This window comes from Takifugu flavidus, chromosome 4 (assembly GCF_003711565.1).
Source record: "Takifugu flavidus isolate HTHZ2018 chromosome 4, ASM371156v2, whole genome shotgun sequence".
Taxonomy (NCBI): Eukaryota; Metazoa; Chordata; class Actinopteri; order Tetraodontiformes; family Tetraodontidae; genus Takifugu; species Takifugu flavidus.
In genome coordinates this window covers 1,671,673-1,693,382 of record NC_079523.1, presented here as the reverse complement: position 1 = coordinate 1,693,382, position 21,710 = coordinate 1,671,673, and the positions used below count along the sequence as shown (strand labels likewise).

At 50.0% G+C, this 21,710-nt stretch overlaps 3 protein-coding genes, 1 long non-coding RNA gene and 1 other non-coding gene across 5 annotated transcripts; 3 read left to right on the top strand and 2 right to left on the bottom strand.

The window, feature by feature from the left end:
* Positions 1-4,110: 4,110 nt before the first annotated feature.
* Positions 4,111-9,288, top strand: prok2 (prokineticin 2). Its single transcript, XM_057031225.1, has 3 exons — positions 4,111-8,535; positions 8,898-9,023; positions 9,094-9,288. The coding sequence occupies exons 1-3, from the start codon at positions 8,464-8,466 to the stop codon at positions 9,217-9,219; spliced, it is 324 nt and encodes a 107-aa protein (XP_056887205.1). The 5' UTR covers positions 4,111-8,463; the 3' UTR covers positions 9,220-9,288.
* A 654-nt stretch (positions 9,289-9,942) lies between these two features.
* gpr27 (G protein-coupled receptor 27) lies at positions 9,943-13,365 on the bottom strand. The gene has a single exon (XM_057028874.1). The coding sequence runs from the start codon at positions 11,647-11,649 to the stop codon at positions 10,534-10,536; it is 1,116 nt and encodes a 371-aa protein (XP_056884854.1). The 5' UTR covers positions 11,650-13,365; the 3' UTR covers positions 9,943-10,533.
* trnaf-gaa (transfer RNA phenylalanine (anticodon GAA)) lies at positions 13,294-13,366 on the top strand. The gene has a single exon. It is a non-coding gene; the product is annotated as a tRNA-Phe (tRNA).
* Positions 13,367-13,586: 220 nt separating this feature from the next.
* Positions 13,587-16,806, top strand: LOC130523559 (eukaryotic translation initiation factor 4E type 3-like). Its single transcript, XM_057028875.1, has 7 exons — positions 13,587-14,031; positions 14,662-14,734; positions 15,006-15,100; positions 15,194-15,254; positions 15,343-15,409; positions 15,482-15,637; positions 15,819-16,806. Exons 1-7 carry the CDS (start codon positions 13,853-13,855, stop codon positions 15,863-15,865), a joined length of 678 nt encoding a protein of 225 aa, XP_056884855.1. The 5' UTR covers positions 13,587-13,852; the 3' UTR covers positions 15,866-16,806.
* Positions 16,807-17,194: 388 nt separating this feature from the next.
* Positions 17,195-19,979, bottom strand: LOC130523560 (uncharacterized). Its single transcript, XR_008949911.1, has 2 exons — positions 18,591-19,979; positions 17,195-17,827 (listed from the first exon to the last, which is right to left on the bottom strand). It is a non-coding gene; the product is annotated as an uncharacterized LOC130523560 (long non-coding RNA).
* Positions 19,980-21,710: the final 1,731 nt, after the last annotated feature.

Below are 21,710 nucleotides of genomic sequence, written 5' to 3'. Positions count from 1 at the left end.
GAGAGCTTCAGGAACATCAGGTCTGGATGGACCTGCGTGAAAATATGGGTTTCTGGAGCGTGACGCAACCCCACAATCTGTGCCCAGATACAGGTGTGTGTGTGTGAGTGTGTGTGTGTGTGTGTGTGAGAGAAACATCAACTCAAAAACAAAAGCAGAACATTCATTTTGCCTTCTCCTGACAATCATCTGATAGGACCACAACCTTTGAGGGCTCCTCATCGCCTCGGTCCCTGTTCCCGGGTCAACGGGTCAGAGTTCATCCGTAGTTTCCTCCTGATTATTGAGCCACTGCAACATTTTTCTGGTAGGTTTAAAAGCGCATTTGAAGCGATGTTCTAAAGATGAGGTGATGTCACCACAGCAGATGATATAAAATATAACTGAGCATCACAGAAAACAAGAGTTAAGGAAACATATGTTAGTAATTGAAAATCAATATTTTAATCTACAGAAATACAACGTGATATCCCAAACGTTGGCCAAACCTTCCAATAGTCGGTCACATTTGCGCTTTCTTTTGTTTTATGCGACTGTTAATTGGAGCAGATTAGCACAACTTATTGAATAAATGACGAGAATAAGTATTTAGTTGTACTATTGTGGAAGACTAAACAAAGACGGACCCCCTGCCGGGCCTCAAGGCCCAAACTTTAAACGGTCCAACTGCGCCACCTTGTGGCCAGGATTTGAACTCCAGGCTGCCGAGCTGTGCGCCTGATCTCAACCTCCGTCCTGGAACCTGTTGCGACAGCAGCCGCCGCTCTGCTCCGTTACACCTTTGATCGACTTGTCGGGACTGGAATGGGGGGGTTGATGTGATCGCTGGTGACGCCCAGTGGTAACGCTCCTGGCGCTCGCTGCTCCATCCAGCTCATTTAGCCCCCGTATCCCCCACCCCTCCACCTAATGGGATATGACAGCTTCTCCGAGCCCCTGCGTGCGACACAATCACAGGAAACCGGTCACTCCGTCACACCAGAGACCGTCTGTGCTCGGCGTCGGCCATCGGGGGGGACGTGTGATCCTTTGCTCATTTCCCGCTCTCCTCTTAATTGCAAACACAGTCTGATGTCAGGCTTGGAAGCGCAGCAGATGTCTAATTGGAGTGATAATTATCATCATGGGGCCCTCATGAGCCTGTCAGCAGCACCTCTGCTCACGAGCGACGCTGCTTTCAGATGGAGCTGCACCATCTCCTTTCAGATCTACGACTCATCATTAAAGTGGAATGAGCAACAGACGGTGAATATTCAGCAACTCCACGGATGGTAACGGCGCCGGAAGTGATTGTGATGCCGTATCGGCGCCCGCTGAAGTGGCACACTTCTCCACAGAGCCAGACTGATAATCTGCCTACTGGAGTCCGTTGGTTCTGGTTCGGCTTCATTATGTCAAACACTTTTTCTTCTTGCTCTGCAGATGTGAGGCCAGCGTTGTGTTCAGCATTTTGATGATGCGATGAAGGTCGTTGGGCCGTGCACGTTGGCTCCGAAGGCTGCGGCGCCGGAATAATCATATTTCAGCCCACATGTTCTTCGCATTCATCCCGTTTGCCTTTGAGTCACCGATGTCTCTCCTGTCTGAAAGGCAAAAATAACCCTCCATAATCACAGGAATTTGCATTCAAGGGGGAAAAAACGCTCATGTCGTGACATTGGTGCCACTGTGTGACTGTAGGAAAGTGGCAGAGGAACCATCCCTTCCTTCCATGGCCCATTAAATATGTTTTCATCGTGTTTTTAGAGCAGAACCCAGAACCTTCATCATCAGAATGACAAGATTGTCCCCATGTGTTGGGAGGAGGGAAGGGTTGTGGCCCAGATCCTCCTCTCAGGTGTCGCCACCTCTTCCTCCGTCTCTGACTTCAACATATGTGCACACCTGAATTCTGAACCCGCACGGGTCAGGACTCGATGTCATCTCAGCCTCTTTGGAGTCCACATAAAGTCCGTTCTTCCTAAAATACCTCTGAGGCAGCAGATTACCAGCCGTCACTTGTCCGGTTACTGTGGGGCTAAGTTTAGGGCGTCCAAATGAGGCTGGTGTCTCCTCCTTCCTCCAGGCTCGTATTTATAGAAGAGCCGCCTGAATAATTGATCTGGAAGTGGAAGTCCGCGACATTGAGAGGACACAAAGAGAAGCCTGCGAGCTGCCTGGATGCTTACTGGAGCAGAAGCCTCTGACAAAGACCAGGACTGAGTGCTGCACTCAGGGACCCTCTGATTATCCTCCAACATTTAAGGGATCACTGGTGTAACTGGTGCAGCATTTAACCACAATCTAGTGTAGAGCCTCGTATATTGCTAAGGAACAGCGCTCCTTCCTTCCCTGCTGGGTTTCCTTAACACACCGCCGGTCACCCCTCTTATTTAGCCACTAATAAGCCTCCTTTTATCTCTGATGAACAGGAGCATCCAGCTGCTCTAATGGGCGAACGTGGCATTGTTGTCGCCCGTGTCAGGAAAATAAAAGTGGGGAAAAATGCCACATGAATATTCAGATGGCTCCACGCTGCTGCAGATGGACCAGCCTCCTCCTCCTCATCTTCATCCTTCCACACCATCCTGATTATGAGGACACGTAAATGTCCTCACTGTCTGTTGCCTGGATTCGGAATCCTCTTTCCCTCTTCTCCCCAAGGCGGCACTGGCTCCCCACACGCAGGGACCCACCTTAAAAACCAGGAATATGTGCAGGAAGACCACAAGTGTGGGCCGCTCGGGATGCTGGGGGCCACCAGCGCAGCGTCCTGGAGGGGTGCTGGCATGACGGCAGCACCTCCAGACTAACACAGCTGATCAGGAGAGTCTTCCCGATCAGACGTGAGGTCGGTTAACTTCGTCCCTCCAAACTTTCCAGCTTGTTCAGAGCAGATTGGGTGAGTTCCTTTGTTCCTCAGGCCTTGAACAGCCTCAGACTTTCATCCGTGAATCAAACACGTCGACGAGCCCCACACGCCCCTCCGAGGAGAGCAGCTGAGGCAGCCGGGAAGGACTCTGGTTCACTGCTCCACACGTGACGGCCAAGAAATATTGGAAAAACGTGGGAGAGAACTTTGAAAATGTGAGCTGACGTTGTGGAGAGTTCAGTCTTCAGGTGACGGTGACGCTGGGGTGCAGTTTAATACAATAACGGTTCATTATTGAATATGCAGTGTCATTCTCATCTTTTACTGAGGTCAGCAGATTCCGATATAAGTTCCCTCCAGCTGTTGGGAGGACTTCCCAGGAGATCCTGGTCTACAACCATGAAGGCAACAGTGGTGGCAGATTAGCAGGCTTTTACTGATTAATGGGGGAAAATGCAAATGATAATCTTGGTTAACAAAAAGCTTAAGAGGTCTCATCTGATGAGCAGAGAGCAGGAAAACTGACAGCAGATGCACGCCAGCGTCCCCGCTGAGCTCTTTATCAGCAGCAGATGCCTTCTGCTTTCAGCCCGATCCCAGTTTTAGGCACGGCGCCAGCAGAGGAACGCCGAGCAAGAACGCCGCTCCACCGCGGGGGAGGCGACGCGTCGCCGGGAACAATGGGAATGTTGACTGTAGGCTGGTTCAACAGCCAGAATAATCACACACACGGAGAGTTTTAAAGCAATTCCTCTGTGGTCGACGCCAGCTTCAGATGTGAGCTCAGTCTATGAATTAATCTCACCACAGAGAAGAACTGGAGACACGGTCGTAACGCGGAGGAAAATCCAACAGGAGAGCAGCTTCGGAGGGTCGGAGCCTCCTCCTGCCCTGCACGGACGCCGCAGGTGCCCTGGTTCAATCATTCAAGCACATTTTTGGGAACTAACTCAGGTTTTTTTGGGGGGTGAAACAATAGAATCTGCTCCTGAGCCTGTTGCATAATGAGAAATTAATTATTCATAAACAAGAAGCAGTTGGAGCCCCTTTTAAATGCCTAATTCTTATATTTCTAACCTCCGTTTAACCACCTGCTGTTTCCCTGAGCGGCTCCCAGCTGGACATGTGACACCTTCTGTCCTGACCCATAATGTTACATCTAGAATCTTTCCTTTCACGGCTCCTGTGTCATCTTCTCCCAGGGCTCATCGTCGGTGCGGTCACCTCCCTGAGCCCCCCCCCCCCCATGATGAACAGCCATGACTGAGGCTGCAGCCTCGCGGCCGTCATTAAGCATTCCTTTGGTTCGCCCTGAGTCAGAGGAGACGATCCCGCCTCTGCTCTCCTGCTTTATGGACTCTCATCTTTGGCAGGAAATTGAAACCCTAAATTGCGTCGGACCTGCAGCCCAGAGGCGGTTCAGCTCGTTTTTCCTCAGCCCGACATATCTTCTTCCGTGATCTCCTGTGCGCATCACCGCTCTGCTGGGCCTTCAGAGGAATTTCTCCTTCCTGTGAAAGCCCCCTTTCCCCGCCCGTGCCACATCCCCCAGAGCTCTCAGCTGTGTGCCCTATTTTTAGAGCAGCGCTCCGGCAATTTAACTGAACAATGTGCTTAAGTGGCATCTCTGCTTCTGTGTGATCTCCACGCATTCGCCCTCACACGTGCGTATTCCTGTAGTTTCACGTCATCTTCTTCCCTTTAAGGCCGGATCTTTAACATATGAAAGCCCTCCATGGAGCCTCAATGAGCCACCAGCGTTCTCTCATTTGAATGTTTGGCCTTGACGGATCCGTAACAAAGGAAACAACTTCAGTTCTCCGCACTCTCCGCTCCCGTCTCTGTTTCTGTCTCTGACCTGTCGGGATACAGTGAAGTTGTTGGTTGAATATTTGGCTTCATCCTCAGGACTGAGGAGACGGGTGCGTGAGCCGGAGCGTTGAGATGGGTGAGGAGGTTCCTCTGTGGCTGGGAGGAAAGCGGATAAATGGAATCAGACATTCAAAAATAAAAACCACGAGGAGGTGGGGAAGGGTGGTGGAGCGTGTTTAATCACCTGAGCATGTGAGGCTCTAGGAGGGGGGTGCAAACTGGAGTCACAAACATAGTCAGGACCACCTCTGCTCATTGACCCTCAGAATCAGCTCTATTTTCTGTCAGATATTCAGCTTCTGACAGCAGATTTCCAATGCAACCACTTTCAGTTTGGGTGGATCGTTGATTCAAAATGTTTGATTTAATTTGAATAGTCCAAACTAAGAAAACGGCCCAATTTAGATGCGGAGGAGAGTCAAAAATAAGCTGAAAAAGGCGACTTTCTTTGATCGACTTTGTAGAAGCGGATAAAATCGGCGCGATTATGAATCCGCTGTTGTTTGATGTTCGTGGATGGACGGAGGGATGATGGATGATGGACGGATGTTGCTGAATGAGAGCGTGCGTGCGGGTTTGCACACATCTGTCAGGGACGATGTCGTGTCGCTGCGATTGATCCCAGTTTAAACCCAGTCGCTGCAGAGCAGAAATATGGATGAGTGTCACAACTGGTCTGGTTCATCTGTCGGCTTTCATGTTCCTTATTGTCAGACCGGCACAGCTGCAACACAGAGGCTGCAGCATCGTCGGAGGGAACCAGGACAGAGCTGTCAGCTGTTCCCCGTGGACACACACACACACACACACACACACACACACACTTATTACACACACACACTTATTACACACATTGTGACACTATTTTCTTCAGTTCCACATCTTTATTGTTCCAAAACTCTCCATCACGTTTTTTTGTGCAGCTCAAAGTTTTTTGTTTCTTTTCCCTCTTTAGTTTTTAATCCGTTTCTCTTCTGAGGCTGAATCTCTGTCTGTTCCTTCATCTTCATCAGCTCTTCTTCTCTTGGGTCTTTGGGGTTTGATTTTTTTAGTCTTCCTACTTAGTCGGAGGAACTATTTTGAGGAATAAAGAAGAACTCTGGAGAATTTGAAGTGTTCCCAGAAATTTCTGGAATCTGGAATTAAAATCTTCCACAAAAAAATGTATCACTGATAGTCACCATGGCAACAGTAGATGGAAAATGTCCTGACTATCCCGCCCTACCCTACCTCATCCTACGCTTGCCGCCATCGGCTGTAAACTTTAAGGAGGTTGTTAAAATAGGTTGTTTTGTTCCTTCCATTGACGTTCCTCGAGCAGTCGAGTGATTTGATCCCCGCACGAGCGCGGACGCGGACCTAAACTGCTGTAATCCTGCATATGAAGAGCAGCTCTCATTAGCATCCGCTGCAGCTATCTGTGCAGCAGCCTGCATATTTATGCACAGTAAGAGCTCTGCTAATACTCCCCAGGAAGCTGTGTTTACTCCCTCGGGTGGTTTGACATGACAAACAATGTCGAGGAACAGTCAGGCGTGGCGTCCGTAATCCCCGCTCAAACAACGCTTTGGTTTGAGCGGATTACCAGACATGACAGCAATACAAAAACGACACGCTCCCTCATATTTAGGCGAGAGATGAAAGCAGAAGCCACAGGAGAGTCAAAGACCCCGCCAGCCTGCAGGGCAGCGAGTTTTCCTCCACGTTCAAGGTTTTCCAGGTCTTTTCCTCAAAAATAAGGCACTTTTCTCTTCTTCGTACAGGGAAAAGGCAGAAATATTTGGAGGTGTCGTGCTGAACCGTTAACGTGGTCTCAAACAGGAGGAGGAAGCTACGTTAGAGCTCTTCCCAGCAAATGTTCAGTAATTACAGAATAAGGTCACGAACCCGTTGGGCACAATTAGGCCTCATTAGTAACGGGCAGGTCGGCCGTGACATCATCCACATATAGAGTTCAGATCCCTACATCTGCATTGGATTAATCATGCGCCAGGACACCTCATGTAGACAAGATGTGGAGCCGTTAAAAGACTTCACGCAGTAATGAGAGCAGCCTGTGTGACCACCTTTATGCATATTCATTATAAGGTTTCAGAAATCAACCCCATAATGCAGCGATGACACGTGCATGTAAAATGGCTGTGTGCCACTGTGTGGCCCCGTAGAGCCCTGGCCCCTGCTCCCAGGAGCCCTCTCCATGTTTGCCTCATGGAAATCCTCCTACAGACCAGACTTTGGATCCTGGATCACGTTTCCACATCCAGAATAGAAAGTGAGAGGCGTTCTCCTGCACCCGCTTGTTTGATGGGATGGAATCAGGTGCTTCTAATGTAAAGGATGGAGCCGTGGAAATGACTCTCGCGTGTCGAGTGTTGATGGAAGACGGCCGTGAGAGGAGCCTTTTGTGGGAGGCATGAAAGCGAAGAAAAGACTCACCTGAGAATGGATTTGTCTGACCTTGTTGGGAGTTTGGAGACAGCGGTGTTCCTTTTCAAATAGGGGGGGGGGGGCGAATAAAAAGCATCTGAATATCCATATGGGCTGATAACATTAACAGTTGTTCTGCAGCACCAGACCCCCGGTTACCCCCCCGCGTCTGAACGTCCTACAGGTTTGGTCCTGGCGCCGCCCAGATGCTAACGAGGCTAACGAGGACGACCTGCTGGGTCACGGTCCACACGAGGCCTGACGGATCCCTGGTTGATCCCTGAAACGCGGACTTTCCCTCCCTAAATTCATGTCAGGTTCCTGAGCTGAAGGTTGATAAACAAGGTTGTTTTGGGATGTGATGCAGCCGCGTTGGGAGCCGCTGGAGGACCAGAGGCTCCGCCCTTTATGACCTCTGTGTTTTGATTTGGAGAAGCCGTGATCCCCCCCATCGCCCCAGGGATGTAAGCACTTTGTCGCTGCGTCATTACCATTAGTGTGATAACATGGGCTGCCAAGAGTTGTGGGTGGGGGGGGCTTCCTGGGAGTCAGTAATCCATGTTGACACATGGAGGCGCAGAAGATGTCAAGCCTGTCTGTCAGGCTGCCAGAACCCTTGAAACTGGTGTGTGGAGACGTGACAGAGGGGCCGAGGAGGCTGGTTCTTCACCACTAATCTGTCATTAGAGTCGGTTTAAATCGGCGACTCTTGGCCGACAAACGTCGATATTCGTAAGCTGAAGCTGCGGAACATTAATTCCTGTTGCGATGAAGCGCCTGATTGACGCGGCCTCTAATTTGCTGAACTGTAGCCACTTTAGTCGTTGACCTGTTTGTCTCAAGAGTTGAATAAACAGCAACATGAGCTCTGTGTCGCTCTGATTGGTGGAGGAGCCGCCGTGAGTCAGGATGAAAAGATCCTTTCAGCCGGCGGCCTTGGGCTCATGGAGAAGGTGAGATGTTGAGAGGAGACTGAATGTGCCTCTTCTCCTCCTGATTGGCTTTGTTATTGTCACCAGCAACAATGGAGGTTGATGGTCTCGAGACAGGGCCTCCGTCAGAGGACGGACAGACGTACGCGGCGCCATTTGACGTTCACCTTGGTCTTTTTGTAGCAGCGAGGTTGCTGCGAATGAGTCACGATGTTGTTTTTTTTGAGTGGCGGCTGCCTTTATAAGCGCCCGCCAACCCTGAACGTGTGAGTTTGGCGGCCGTCTGTCTCAGTGGACGGTGGGGGCATACGTGCAGCGAGGTCCCACAGCTTCAGCATCCGGACTCTGGGGGCCACGGGAGCACGACGACAGCTCTTCATCATGAGGTCCTTCTTCCCGCTCCTCTTCTCACTGCTGCTGGTGTCCCGCAGCTCGTCGGCGGTCATCACGGGGGTAAGTGGGGGCTTCTTCAGAATATTGTCACTTTTACTCACTATAATCCTTTTTACTCACTGTAAAAATTGCAAAAGTGTAAATTCAAACATTCAAAAAAAACTTACCAGGGGCAAATTTCCATGTTTTTTCCTATTTGAGCAGCAAATTCAATGAAAAAAGCAAGATTATATAGCAACATTATATAATATAGATATATATCTCAAGCATCAATTAACCTTGGAGATTATTTCAAGCTCCAGTGGTCAACCAGCGCCACCAGTCCGTCGTACTGGTCTGCTGGCCAACAGCTGCGATGTGACTTTCCTTTGAATGTGCAAATGAAAGAACAAGCATTTTTAAATGTGTGTGCACGTGCCCAGGCCTGCGAGAAGGACTCTCAGTGTGGAGGGGGGATGTGTTGCGCGGTGAGCTTGTGGATCCGGAGCCTGAGAATGTGCACGCCGATGGGACGGGAAGGAGACGACTGCCACCCGATGAGCCACACGGTGAGGGTCCATGCTTGTGCTCCTGCTAATGAAGCCTTCCATCACTTCAACATCTCCTTCCCAACTTCAGGCTCCTTTCTTTGGGAAGCGGCTGCACCACACTTGTCCCTGCCTGCCAAACCTGTCCTGCATCCTGATGGACGAGGGGAGGTCCAAATGTCTGTCCACCTACAAGTACCCAGACTACTACCTCTGAGGACACTGACTCTTGCTCATTGACCTTTTTTTTCTATTTCTTTTGAATAAAGGCCTGTTTAATAAAGCATTTTACTTGAGTGGTCAGTTTTGTTTCTTGTATGCACAGAAACACAGCAGCTCTTGATTCTTTTTTTTTTTTTTACAGATTTGCTCTTTTGGATTGTTTTTAAGTGCACGTTTGTCAAATAAGGTTGCTCAAGCTGTTGTTTGCATGTAGATGCTCAGCATTTAAAGTTTATTCTCTCTGGGTGTTTCGCAGAAAGGGTAGCACCAGCTGCACACTCTGTTGAAGTCTTTTGTGGCGTTGTTCTGTTTCCATGGTAACCGGGAATGCCAAACAAACCTGCACAGCGAGATGGGCAGCACCAAGGTCCATGATGCACCATGGTCAAAGATGTCGCTGACTCATGATATACGGCTTAGAACCAAATTACCGACTCATCACAGAAGCCTTTGTGACCTGCGTCTGCGAGGCACGAGAACACGTGCACGGACCGCCGTGCTGAGCTGGGGCTCACCGGCAGCTCCACACCCAGAGCTCCGGTGCTGGAGCACGGCCAGCTGGCAGCAGTCCGGCCGTGTGATGATGCTGATGGTTCTGGATGTTCTGAGGACAGACAGCCTGGCGGAGTGGGAGCGGAGCACAGGAGCAACACTAAAGCACGTGAACACGCCCAAAAAAGGGACCTCGACCAGCACAAAGCCTGGCTCAAACAGAAAGTACGGCAAAATGTATCATTTTATTTATTTACTAAGAAATACAAACAATGCAAACGTCCTTTACAAAGCACCAAATCTTCAGCGTTTTCATCTCCTGATGTTCTCGACTATTAAAAATGAAACTACAAATGCAAATCAAGCCGTTTCTCAACACCACTGACCTGTAAGAAGCACTGACAGACAATCGCTGAACCCCTTTTTCAACACAAAGAAGGGAAATATACAGTGATTTTTAAAAGCCGCCGAGGGGAAAAAGAGCTTCGGAGTATTTACAAATCATCGCCGTCTTTAAAAATATACTGAGATTTGTGTTTCATTTCTGGTATCCAAACTATTAAAAACCAGAGTGTGGGGAGAAAGGAGAGATTTGGGTTAGAAGGAGCTCCTCCTGTAAAAATATACAAATAGTCAAAGTGACATTCAAAGAGAACATTGGAGTCGATCAAACTATAGCATGATAAAAGGGCAGCAGACTGATTTCAAACTGTGACAAAGTCTCCTTTAACCTGCCAACAGGCTTCACAATGAGTTCAAAATGGAATTTACAACAAAGGCAAAACGGAACTCGGTGTGGAGAAACATCGGGGTACATTCAGATGACGCAGTAGGGCTCCATGGGCGTCTGGGTCCCCAGGCAGCAGGGGAAGCAGGCTCGGAGCCGCAGCCGGAGCTCCTTGTTGAACAGAAAACTGATGATGGGGTTGGCACCGGCCTGGGCGAAGCTCATCCACACCGCGGCCGTCAGGTAGAGCTGCGCCACCGAGGCTCCGCGCACGAATATCCTCAGGAAGCAGGCGCTTAAGTACGGGGCCCACATGATGAGGAAGGTCAGGGTGATCATGTAGTACATCTTGCCGATACGCTTCTCCATCTTGAACTCGTCCAGCACCAGCAGCCTTCTGTTGCTGAGGTGCGCCGCTTGTCTGATGCCCACCAGCGTGGGCGGGGTGGGTCCGCGGCCGAAGCCGGCGATCCAGTTGGCGGCCGCCTGCCCGGTGGCTCCGGGGCCGTGAAAGGTCCAGTTCTGGCTGATGGCCGGGACCAGCTGAGCCGGCTTCATCTTGCGGTGGTCGTAAACGAAGCAGAACATCTTTATGTAGACCACATGCGTCATGAAGACGATGACGGCGAGCATCAGCATGAAGCCCATCGTGTCGTTCGCCTTCACGTAGCGGTGCTCGAAGATGCACTGCTCCTCCTCTCGGATGAACTTGTAGGTGCCCACGTCAAACACCGGGGGGAAAGCCATGGCCACAGAGAGGGTCCACACCATGCAGATGACCGCCGCGCACGTACACAGGTTCATTCGCTTGTAGTAAAACCTGTGGTGGGCGATCGCCATGTACCGGGTGACGCTGACGCAGAAGAGCAGAAAGGCGACGTGGAAGCAGAAGAGCACCGACATGAAGGCGACCAGCTTGCAGCTGAGCGCGCCGTATGGCCAGGAGGAGCCGCCGCCTATCGATGCCATCACGAAGGGGAAACACACCGCCGAGCGCAACACGTCCGCCAGGCACAGGTCCAGCAGGAAATAGTACGGAGCTTTGTGCAGCGAGCTGTCCTTCAGCAGCAGCAGCGACAGCGCCGCGTTGCCCAGCAGGCTGATGCCCAGGATCAGACCCAGGGAGGCCAGCTTGAGCGCACAGGCCGTGGACGCGTAGTTGTGGAAGGACGGGCTGCTCCCACCGAACTCGCTTGCGTTCGCCATCTGCGCGGCCGAGTCCGTGCGTGGCCCCGCATCAATTCGCGGAGGAGCGGGAGGATCCTGCCAGCCCGGACGCAAAGCCGCCGCTCATCCTCCCCGACGCGCTGCGATCCTCTCACAAACCCAAAGGAATCATCTTGCATTTCTTCTTTCTCTTCTTGTCCTTCATCTCAAACGCGGCCAGGGTTAGAAACGCCGTTCCGAGACCTCTGACGATGAGAAGCAGCTCGATTTGCTCTCAGGAGACATCGGCTCCGCGGGAACATCGGCTCAGAAAACACAGTTTGCGCCGATGGCGGAAGTCTCCCGTCTTGAGGAATAAAAAAAAAGAAAAAACAGACGGTGCGCAGCTGCGCATCTGCGGCCTCATCAGCCACAATTAAAACTCCCCCCTATCAGAGAGCGCGCAGGGGGGCTCAGGAGAGCCCAGGAGCTTGGAGGAAAAGCTGGGCGCAGATCGGAGGCTCGCAGAGGTGGGAGAACCAGAGCGGCTCACGTCCGCTGGAGTCTGGTCTGGTTCTGGACTCATGGAGTCGTGTTTGGAGAGGAGAGGGAACGTTGACAACGTCGAGAAATCAAACCGACGAGTAACAATCCCCAGTAACACTAAAAACGCTCCAAAAATAAAATAAGACATAACAAAAAGACCCAAGAAATAAATGGAATGTTGTCTAGTTTTTTTGGGGGGGTGGAGCTGGAGAGGGGATGCTATTCAGGGCAAACTGAGGGTTCAGATGAGGTAAATAGTTGCATAAGAAAGCAGTGTGTACGCGTGCGTGTTTGCGTGTACGCGCAGTGACTTGAGCACTCCAAAGATGGAGGCTGGAGAAAAATAATGGCTTTGCAGAGCAAATGGTGATGCCGAGGGAGGAAGCTCCCCAAATATTGACATTGCACCGAATCTCTCCAGATTTCGTGTACTTTAAGCTACTGTTTCCGTCACGTGACCGACCCCCGACGCTGCGACGGTTCACCAGCGCCCCCTGCAGGCGGCTCTGAAGCCGGACAAACGCTCTGATGCTGCAGGATTCACAAAACCATCGTGCAGCTGATCTCGAAGTTTAGTCATGGCCCAAATTCATCGAACTGGTAAGAAAAGAGGCCGCATATGTTCATATTGCAAATCGAAAACTGAATCTAACACAGAAATCTAGCATTTGTGGCAGACCTTCGAGATATTTTAGTTCTTCAAATGGAAATACCACCTTTTATCTGTTGTGTGGTTGATGTGGTTGCGAGGCGGCATCTTTGTGGTAAAAAGCGAAAAGGATTTTGATAGTTTTGTGCTTCAAGGACCTGCCGCTAAGAACAACACCGACAGGCTGAACTGAACTAGTAAAAACCACCACTATCCTTCGCTGGCTGGGCGCTCTTCCCAGTTAAAGGTCAAACCGGAGAGATCTGCCCAGTGATGCTCTCTAAACTGGACCGCGACGCTTTCATGGCGCGTTCATGTCGAAGATGGTGAAGATAGTTTGATGAGACGATGCATCACTACAGAAATGCCTCCAAATCCCATCTCTGAGACGCAGTGTTCCGCCACTATGGTGTGTAGTTACTCCAGCAGAATGTGAAGCATTTCCTACCTGAATTATTATATCTAGTCTGATGTCCAGTCTGTTGTGTCACATGATTTGTGCCTAACAAGCTGGAATAGCTCAGTTGGGAGAGCGTTAGACTGAAGATCTAAAGGTCCCTGGTTCAATCCCGGGTTCCAGCATTGTTAGGTTTTCTAACTTCCTATTCAATAAAATAAAACTCTCCAATTACTTCATTAGAATAACCAGACAGCTGTGAGTCAAAATTGTAGTTCTTTATACAAGAATTTTGGCCATGTTTGTGTTTATATGCTGCTTATTCACATATACACAGTGGATACATCAAAAGTATGGGCGTGAAAACAGCATTACAGTCGACATCTGATGACAGTTGGACGCACTCGGAAGACTGGGAAACCATTTCCGGTTACTGAGTCCGTCAGATTGTGGTGCCTAAGAAACTGCAGGAGTGAGACGTCTTCGTTTCGATCATCTCTCTGAGAAGCACCGACCGCGACGTACCTGCCCGCGCCTCCGACGCGCTGACGTCACCAGTCGGGAGGCGGAAACGCGGCGGTGATTCCGTATGAAGCGATAAAGCAAAACCGGCTGTTTTTATCCAGGACATTCACACAAGAGTCGCAGAAACCAGAGCCCGGTCTCCCGAAATGGCGGTTCCTTTGGGCCAGGCGGACCCCCAGATGGACAGGGCCGCCCTGAGCGGACCGACGGGTTCCGACATTGACATCGACGAGCAGGAGTTGGAAAACATCACAAAGAAGCACCGAGACGACGGAGCGGGCCAGACGCTGCCTCTGCACTCGCCCTGGACCTTCTGGCTGGACAGGTAACGTCTCTAGTTCCCGTCGAACCTCCGCGGACGCGGGACAGTTTAAGAACCCAACAGAAGCGGCCGCCGTCCGCACAGGCCTTAAAACGCTGTGCGTGAGAGTGCGTGAGAGTGCGTGACCGTCTCCCGTAAACACGGGTTTTATGGTTCGATCTCAGCGTTGATGTTGATCTGAGCAGATCCGTGCAGATCTGTGACCGTGGAGGATCCCCCCAGCAGGGATCCACGGGGCTGGAACCCGGGTCTCTTCCAGGCTTTGGAAAGTTCTCCGGGCCAGTTTACGAGCTCGGACTTGTGTCCCTCCGCACGGAATCTTTGCAGCGCCCCCGTTAGTCCACACCACGTCTGCACGTTCCCTTTATTAGTTGTGTTCTGGAGCCGCGGTTCCAAAACCCGTGGATGACGTCACCCGCGACGTCACCGCCCCCCCGACTCCTGACCCGAGGGTCCGGTTCTTCTCAGGAGGCCCTGGAGCCTTTTTAATCAGTGTCCGCTCGGGATTACCCGCAGATCGGAGTCCTTGTTGGGAAATGTTCCGTTTGCACGTCTGTTTCCTGGTTTAGGCCGCAGATGGTTGAATCTGACCCACGACGGCGCCGACCTCAACCGGATCTCTTGTCCTTCCAGGTCGTTGCCGGGCACGACGGCAGCACAATGTGAGTCCAATCTGAAGAAGATCTACACCGTGCAGAGCGTTCAGGTTGGATTTGCTTCCATCTTAAAAAGCTTCATCATCTTAAGAGCAGAGAGATCGAGCGGAGGAGCTGGCAGGAAGTCCCGGCGGCCCAATAAAGAGCGGCCCGGACGAGGGAGAATAACCGTGAATAAGTGTGTTAGACGGAACCCTCAGGACTCCGCCGGGCCTCGCCGCCGCTCCTTATCGCCACGCTCTGCCATCTTGTACGTGTTCGAGCCCCAGCAGCTCTCCGAAGGCCTCAGAACTAAGACGGGGCCCGGTTGTTGCTTTGCAGATGTTCTGGAGCGTGTACAACAACATCCCCCTGGTCACGGCTCTGCCCCTGAGATGCAGCTACCACCTGATGCGGGGGGAGCGCCGGCCTCTCTGGTAAGTGCCGCCGGGCCGTGAGTATCGCGGCGTGTTCGGACCGGACCGAGGAGAACGCCCCGCCCGCTGCCTCTGACTCTTCTGCCCCAACAGGGAGGAAGACGGCAACGCCAGAGGAGGCGTGTGGAAGATGAAAGTCCCCAAAGACGGCACAGTAGGTGGCGTTTCCTGCTTCACGACGCGGCGGCGGCGGCGGCGGCGCCAAACCGCCGACCTCTAATCGCTGTCTGTCCTTCTGTCAGTCAGACGTGTGGAAGGAGCTCCTGCTGGCGACCATCGGCGAGCAGTTTGCTGATTACTGCGCCCCAGGTGAGCCACGCCACAGCTGCCCATGCGTGTGTGTGTGTGTGTTGACCGTCTCCCCTGGCTCCGCCCCCCCAGACGATGAGGTCGTGGGCGTCAGCGTCAGCGTGCGTGACCGGGAGGATGTGGTTCAGATCTGGAACAGAGACGCGTCTGTGGCCGGCGAGGCCAACGTCCTGGGGAAGGTCCACGAGCTGCTCCCCTTCGTATCTTTCCGAGCCGTCTTTTATAAGCGTAAGTGTGACGGCGTCTCTCTTCCCCTTCGGAATTCCCTCGGGAAATTGGCCTTGAACGTTGATCTGTTGAGTGACAGGACTAAGTGTCTTCATACCTGCTTGGATCTGGGTCTTGTTCCTACTTGTTCCACATTAATTCCTGAGGTCTCCGGCTTAAAGTGCCTCTTTTTCCCCCCCAGCCCACATGGACCATCACGCCTTTGAAGGAGGACGCTCGAGACATTAGCCCGTGAACAGCTGTCCCCGGGTTGACCTCTGCCCCCGCCGCCACCTCCTCGTGGATCTTTTAAGCTCGAGCAAGGAAACGTTATCCATATATTTTTATAACTTTGAAGAACAGATGCCTTGTTTCCGTCGATGTGAGTCCGGTTGATAGAATGTAGGTCCAGCACGAGTCTCCCAGGGAGGTTCTGACCTCCTCCTGCACTGACCCGCCCCGGTTCTCTGCTCTCTGGACCTCACGGCTGATTTGTAGCAGCTCCGTCAAGCAGAATAGTTTCAAGGTTTGTTAGAGAAAAGTCAGCTTTGTGCCAAAGCCTTTTTTTTTTCTGCTTCTATTTAAATCGGGCGAAGAGAAAGTTTCTGCTTCATCACTGAGCGTCAAACCTAAAACCAGGGAAACTCTTGGAAATATTGCATATTTTAATATATTCCAGCGACGGCCTCCCTCCACTGGCTGTAAAAACGCAGCTTTATTTAAAAGACGTTGTCCAGGTTTCCCTCCTCGCCCTTGCTGCCCCCCCCCCCGCCCCCCGACTGGTGTTGACCCTGCAGGTTTGTGCTCAGCCACAGGCCCCTGGAAGTGCTTCTCTTCTTATTTCCCCCTCAAACTGACGTGTTCTTTAAACCGCAGCATTATTTCATTGGGAGAATGGAGCGTTTGGACTTTTCGTCCACATTCTGCACCATTTGTAGGAGCAGTACTTCCTGTTGGATAGTTACTGACTACTGTCTGTACTGATAAAATCACCAAAGTTTGTAGAGAATCTGAGAATTTATTTTTTTATCAGCTCATTTTCCACGTTCTCTCGGTCAGTGAACTCCTCGAGCATTATCACTCTCATAGGCCAACTGTGGACTGGACGATTATGGTCAGAAGTGGACAATATTACCTTTTTAAACATGAATTTTGCAGTGACGTGAACAAAATAAACAAAAGATCTATGATTGTTGTCATCAGTTTCTGTCCTTTTATGTACCTTTGGAACTCTAATATGGCTCATATATTACCAACAGGTGCCAGTTATTAGTTCAAGGATAATCCCGGACACTTTCAAAGTTTCTGGATTTGACTCAAAATGCGCGTTGATGCAGTACCACCCCGTGGACACCAGGTGGCAGCGTTTCACCGTTACTGTCGAATTTTAAAGGAGCTGATGAAGCGTCATCAGAGAAATCAGGTTTAATCCTATTTAATGTTTAAAAAAAATCATAGGAATCTGTTCAAGACGGTCTAAGGTGGTTCTATACATTAGACCTACTGTCAGAGGACATTGTTGGTTCTTTATCAACTCTGGAGATGACAGAAGAGAAGAATGAATACACACATCAAATATAGGATATGTTATATCTGGAGAGCACAGGGTGTTTATTTAAATATTAAACAATCAAGGGGTTTCCAGCCAATTATAGTTTGATAGAAGTGTTTGACACGTGTGTGCGTGGGTGTGTTAGAGTTCAATAATGAGGAATGCATCGTTTAAAATTAATGGCATTTTCACAAATGTGCAATGTCATGTGTCAGTGTAGAAAGGCCCTCCGACCCCTCTGGGAATAAAGAGCAGCCCCTATTCATTTGTGTAATTACCTAATTAACAGGGTGCTAATTACTGTCGGTGTGTGTGTGTGTGTGAGAGAGATAGAGAGAGAGAGAGAGAGAGAGAGAGATCCTCTTATGTAACCGACAGTGATCCTCATTTAATTTGTAAGCAACCAACAGACCAGAGAACAGATTCAGATGCCAGTTCACAGGTCCAGTAGCACCACAGAAGAAGAGGAAGATGATAAAGAACAGTCAAACCACAGATGCTCAGATTCTCTATTCCTGCACATCCTTGATGAGGGTGTTCACAACTCTCAGTGAAGAAAAGCGGCCGTATCTGATAACCAAACCTCATGTTGGTTTTTGTTGAATTCTTCTTCTCTCTGTCGGAGTGTGTGCAGCAGCAGGTTGTGGTTAAAGCAGAACCTGAGAGGGAACACACACATGCAAACCTTCAGATTATTGACTCACACACACCTCAGCTGCTCTAATGCAGCTGTGGGGCCACTGAAAAGAAAATCAAATGTACATGAGAACAACAAAAACACACAGTCCTTAAGTAATTTAGAATCTTTTAAAAGAATTCCTCTTTCTCAGTGTGAGAGCTCTCTCTCTCTCTCTCTCTCTCACACACACACACACACGCACACACGCACGCACACACACACACACACACACACACACACACACACACACACACACACACACACACACACACACACAGGCACAGGCACAGGAGGAGTAATTGAACAGCAATAACCGTGAATGGTTTGTAAGTGTAATTCCTAACTAGTAACTGAATTTTAAATCTTGTTTATCTTAACTAATATTTAAGATACGATATTACTAATATTTAAGTATGAGCAACTTGAAAAATGCAGATGAAAAAAGTTCTGTTAGCAGTAGTAGTGACATTTTATACACTTTTATATGGCCTCTTAAAATCAGATATTGAAAATAAAATTTAATTATTTTTTTTACAAAGAAAACCTTTATAAATAAAGCCAAAAATCTCCCTCATGACTGATGCTGTTGTGAAAGATCAGCAATGTAGCAACAGCTCTCTAAATAAAATCAACCTTAATAGTCTCTGCATATAATATATCAATAAATGCGTATAATACTAATACTACTACTACTACTAATAATAATTATAATAATAATAGAGAAAACAACGATAAAGCCTCACCTTCACTGCTGCTATGGCGGGCCGTGACCAGGCGGTGGCGCTGTGTATCCATAAACAGCAGACCTGCAGCAAAAATAAGCCTCTTGTAGCTCGATGGAGGAGAGAAAAAACATGTTTTCTTGGAGTTGAATTAACGGTTTTTCAGTAAGTATTAACGGGCCCGTGACGGTTCTCCTCCCAGGGGTAAGATACAAGACGTTTGCCCTCCTGTGCGAGGAAAAGCTGCTAAAGTTGGTAAAAACTTCCCCCCAAAGCAGCAACAAACAAGGTGCGCTGTTTCTGAGAGGCTTCAGATGTTCACGGGTGTCAAAAAAGGATACAACCAGAAGTATTTAAGTATATATACAGTATACAAACACATCAGAGCAGAGGTGAGGGCCTATTCACAGCAAAAACGACGGCTGGTGAATAGATTTCTAGAGTTTTATTGAGGTTTTGGCGCGGGGCCATTTGAAAAAGAATTTTCAGAAGTAATAAGTTAATTATGGCTGGGCTGTAATTAGCCAGCTAAGACATTTTCGGCACCCCCACCCCTCTCTGCAGCCCCACTGTCGGCTAAAACTAACGCATATCGTTACATTTGTGCGGGGAAGTCGCCATCTAAGTGCCACAGAATCATATTTGTGGCGTTTCTGCGAAGGAGCCGCGATGTAATGACCCCACTGCAGGTGGATGTGACGTCACTGACCTGGAACACCAAAACAACAACATCCAAATCCGCGATTCGATTTTTTTTAACACCCTCTTTTTTTCTTGGCTTGTTAAAAATCCAATTAGAACTTTTTTTTTTTCTCCTCTTTTTTTTATATAAAGGATCGCGTTTTTTTTGTCGCGAGGCAGACTGGGAGGCAACCGGAGTCAAACTCAACATTCTTGTCTTTTTTGTGTGTCTCTCCTCGACGCCATCGGTAAGATGATCTCTTCTTGGCTGTAGTTAACTTAGTTCTCCGGTTAGTTGCTCGGCTGGTCAGTTAGTTAGTCCCCCCTCCCTCCCGCGCGCCACCCTCGCCGAGGCGGAGTAATATTGTTTACTGTGCGATTTGTTGTTGCTGCACGCGTCCTCGGTACACGGGCTCGCGTGCGCGACGTCATCATCCCGTCCTCGCGAATCGGTACTGTCCGCGTGCGCCTGTTAGCCGCCGTAAAAAGCGTGTTTTGGTTCGGGTAAGTTTCACCATCACCGCACTGTTAACGTTAGCTTTGTTCTGTCCTTTCTACCTGCCGCTGCTGCTGTCGCTGCACACACACACGCACGCACGCACGCACACGCGCGCACACACTTATTGTCGCCTCTTTCTCGGCACTTTTTCTCGGCGTCCGGGAGTGAAACCCAAACGCCGCACACCTGTGCCGCTAGCATGTCGCTCGCCTTGCGGGGCGTCGATGTCTGCAAATAACGGTCGTTAATGTTGCGGGTCGTGGAAGTGCTGCGGCTCAATCCTCCACTTTTTTTTTTTTTTTTTTTTGCGGGGTTGTTGCTGTAAAAAAAAAGTTGTGTGTGTAACGCGCCGGCCGTGCGCTCCGTGGTTGCAGTTTTGTCCGTGTAATTGTGATCAAGTGCCGGGGTCGGAGGCTGTGGAAATGGAAGTTTGAGCCGTGATTTGTCGCTCGGGAAGCGGCTCTCCCCTCCACGTGTTAGCGGTCCCCCGAACGACCGGAGGAATGCGGCACAAGTTGCCCGAACTGGGTTCGAACCCGGTTTTAACGCGGCTGCCCATCATCCAGCCACGGCAGGTTCGGCGTGGAAGTTTCAGACAAGTGAACCCCGCTAAAATCACGCACATTATTCTCGTTCAGTCCTCTCACGCTGTGCGTGCGTGGCTTTAACTCACAAGTGTGATCCATAAGTCCGTTTTTGTTCACTTGCGGAGAAGTTAAAAATCACACAAATATTTAATTTCACTTAAATTAATTGCCAAGAATAATTCCCGTAACTGGCGTTTGTTTGCAGTCGGTTATTTTCCTCAAGTTGCTGCAATTAAAGTCAAACGATTTTACTTTTACTGTCTGTCTTTAATGCATAAACGAACTGTTGCGGATCCGTTATGACACTGAAGCACATGTCAGAATTTGTGTAGAATTCAGCACAGCAAAAGTTCAGTTGAAAGTGAGCTGGGTCGTAAAAGCAACGCTCCCCTGATATTTCCTACAGGAGGTTTGCAGCTGGCAACAGCTGGGCTAAAACCAGTGGATTTTCTAAAAGGGAAACTGCCGCTTTAACAACTATTGCTGGCAGTGCCTCCTCCTCCTTGGTCTTTGGATTAGTCATTGTCTGAGGGGGGAAAAAAACACTTTTTTGTAGAAGAAGTAAAGTAAACAGCCTCCAACAAGCGAACCTTGACAACCCAGATTAAGGAAAACACTGGAGATCAAACAGTGCTGCTGCTGGGCTGTTGTCATGAGCGGCCTGTGAGGGACTATTTGAACAGGCACCCGCGTTTGTGTGCTCACTTATGCAGAAATGGACCTTCGCGAACGCTGACCCCCCGGGTTTGAAAACCTGGGGGTGAACTTTCCCCCCCGCGACTTTTCCAGGCCCGGCGTTCCAGGTGACTGTTGCGATCCATCAGGCGTGATGGGAAGAGCCCAACGCCACTCACAAGACGGCTTTGCTTTCTCTGCCCCGTACAAGTGAATAAATGGGGTTGGCAGGCGGTGTGTGTGTGTGTGTGTGTGTGTGTGGTGGGGGGGGGCTTGAAACTTGAGGAAGAGCAGCTGTGCGCATTGTAATAAGGTTAGCTCCTTAACGCAATAATCTGTGATTTTTGGTGTTATTTGGGAAAAGCCGGGCTCCTGCGCTGGCCCCCTCCAGACTGGGCCTCAGGCTCTTGTGTTCAGAGTTGAGATTGAACTGGTAAGAAAGTGATCAGTCACTCGTGCGTTCGATGGTGGGTTCGATGGTGGGGACCCCCGTCGCCGGGTGCAGCGGCGCTTCCTCTCATCCGACGGCTGATAAGGGGAGTTATTTTCACCCCAGTGTGGGAATAAGGTCCTGCCTGGCTGTATTGTTCCGTTTTGGGCTTTTCTTTATTTTTTTTGCCGCTTCACCCTTCATTGGATCTCAGATGCGAGACGCCGCCGAGGCAGTTGCCTGCGACGTTGTTGCACAAAGCCAGACGA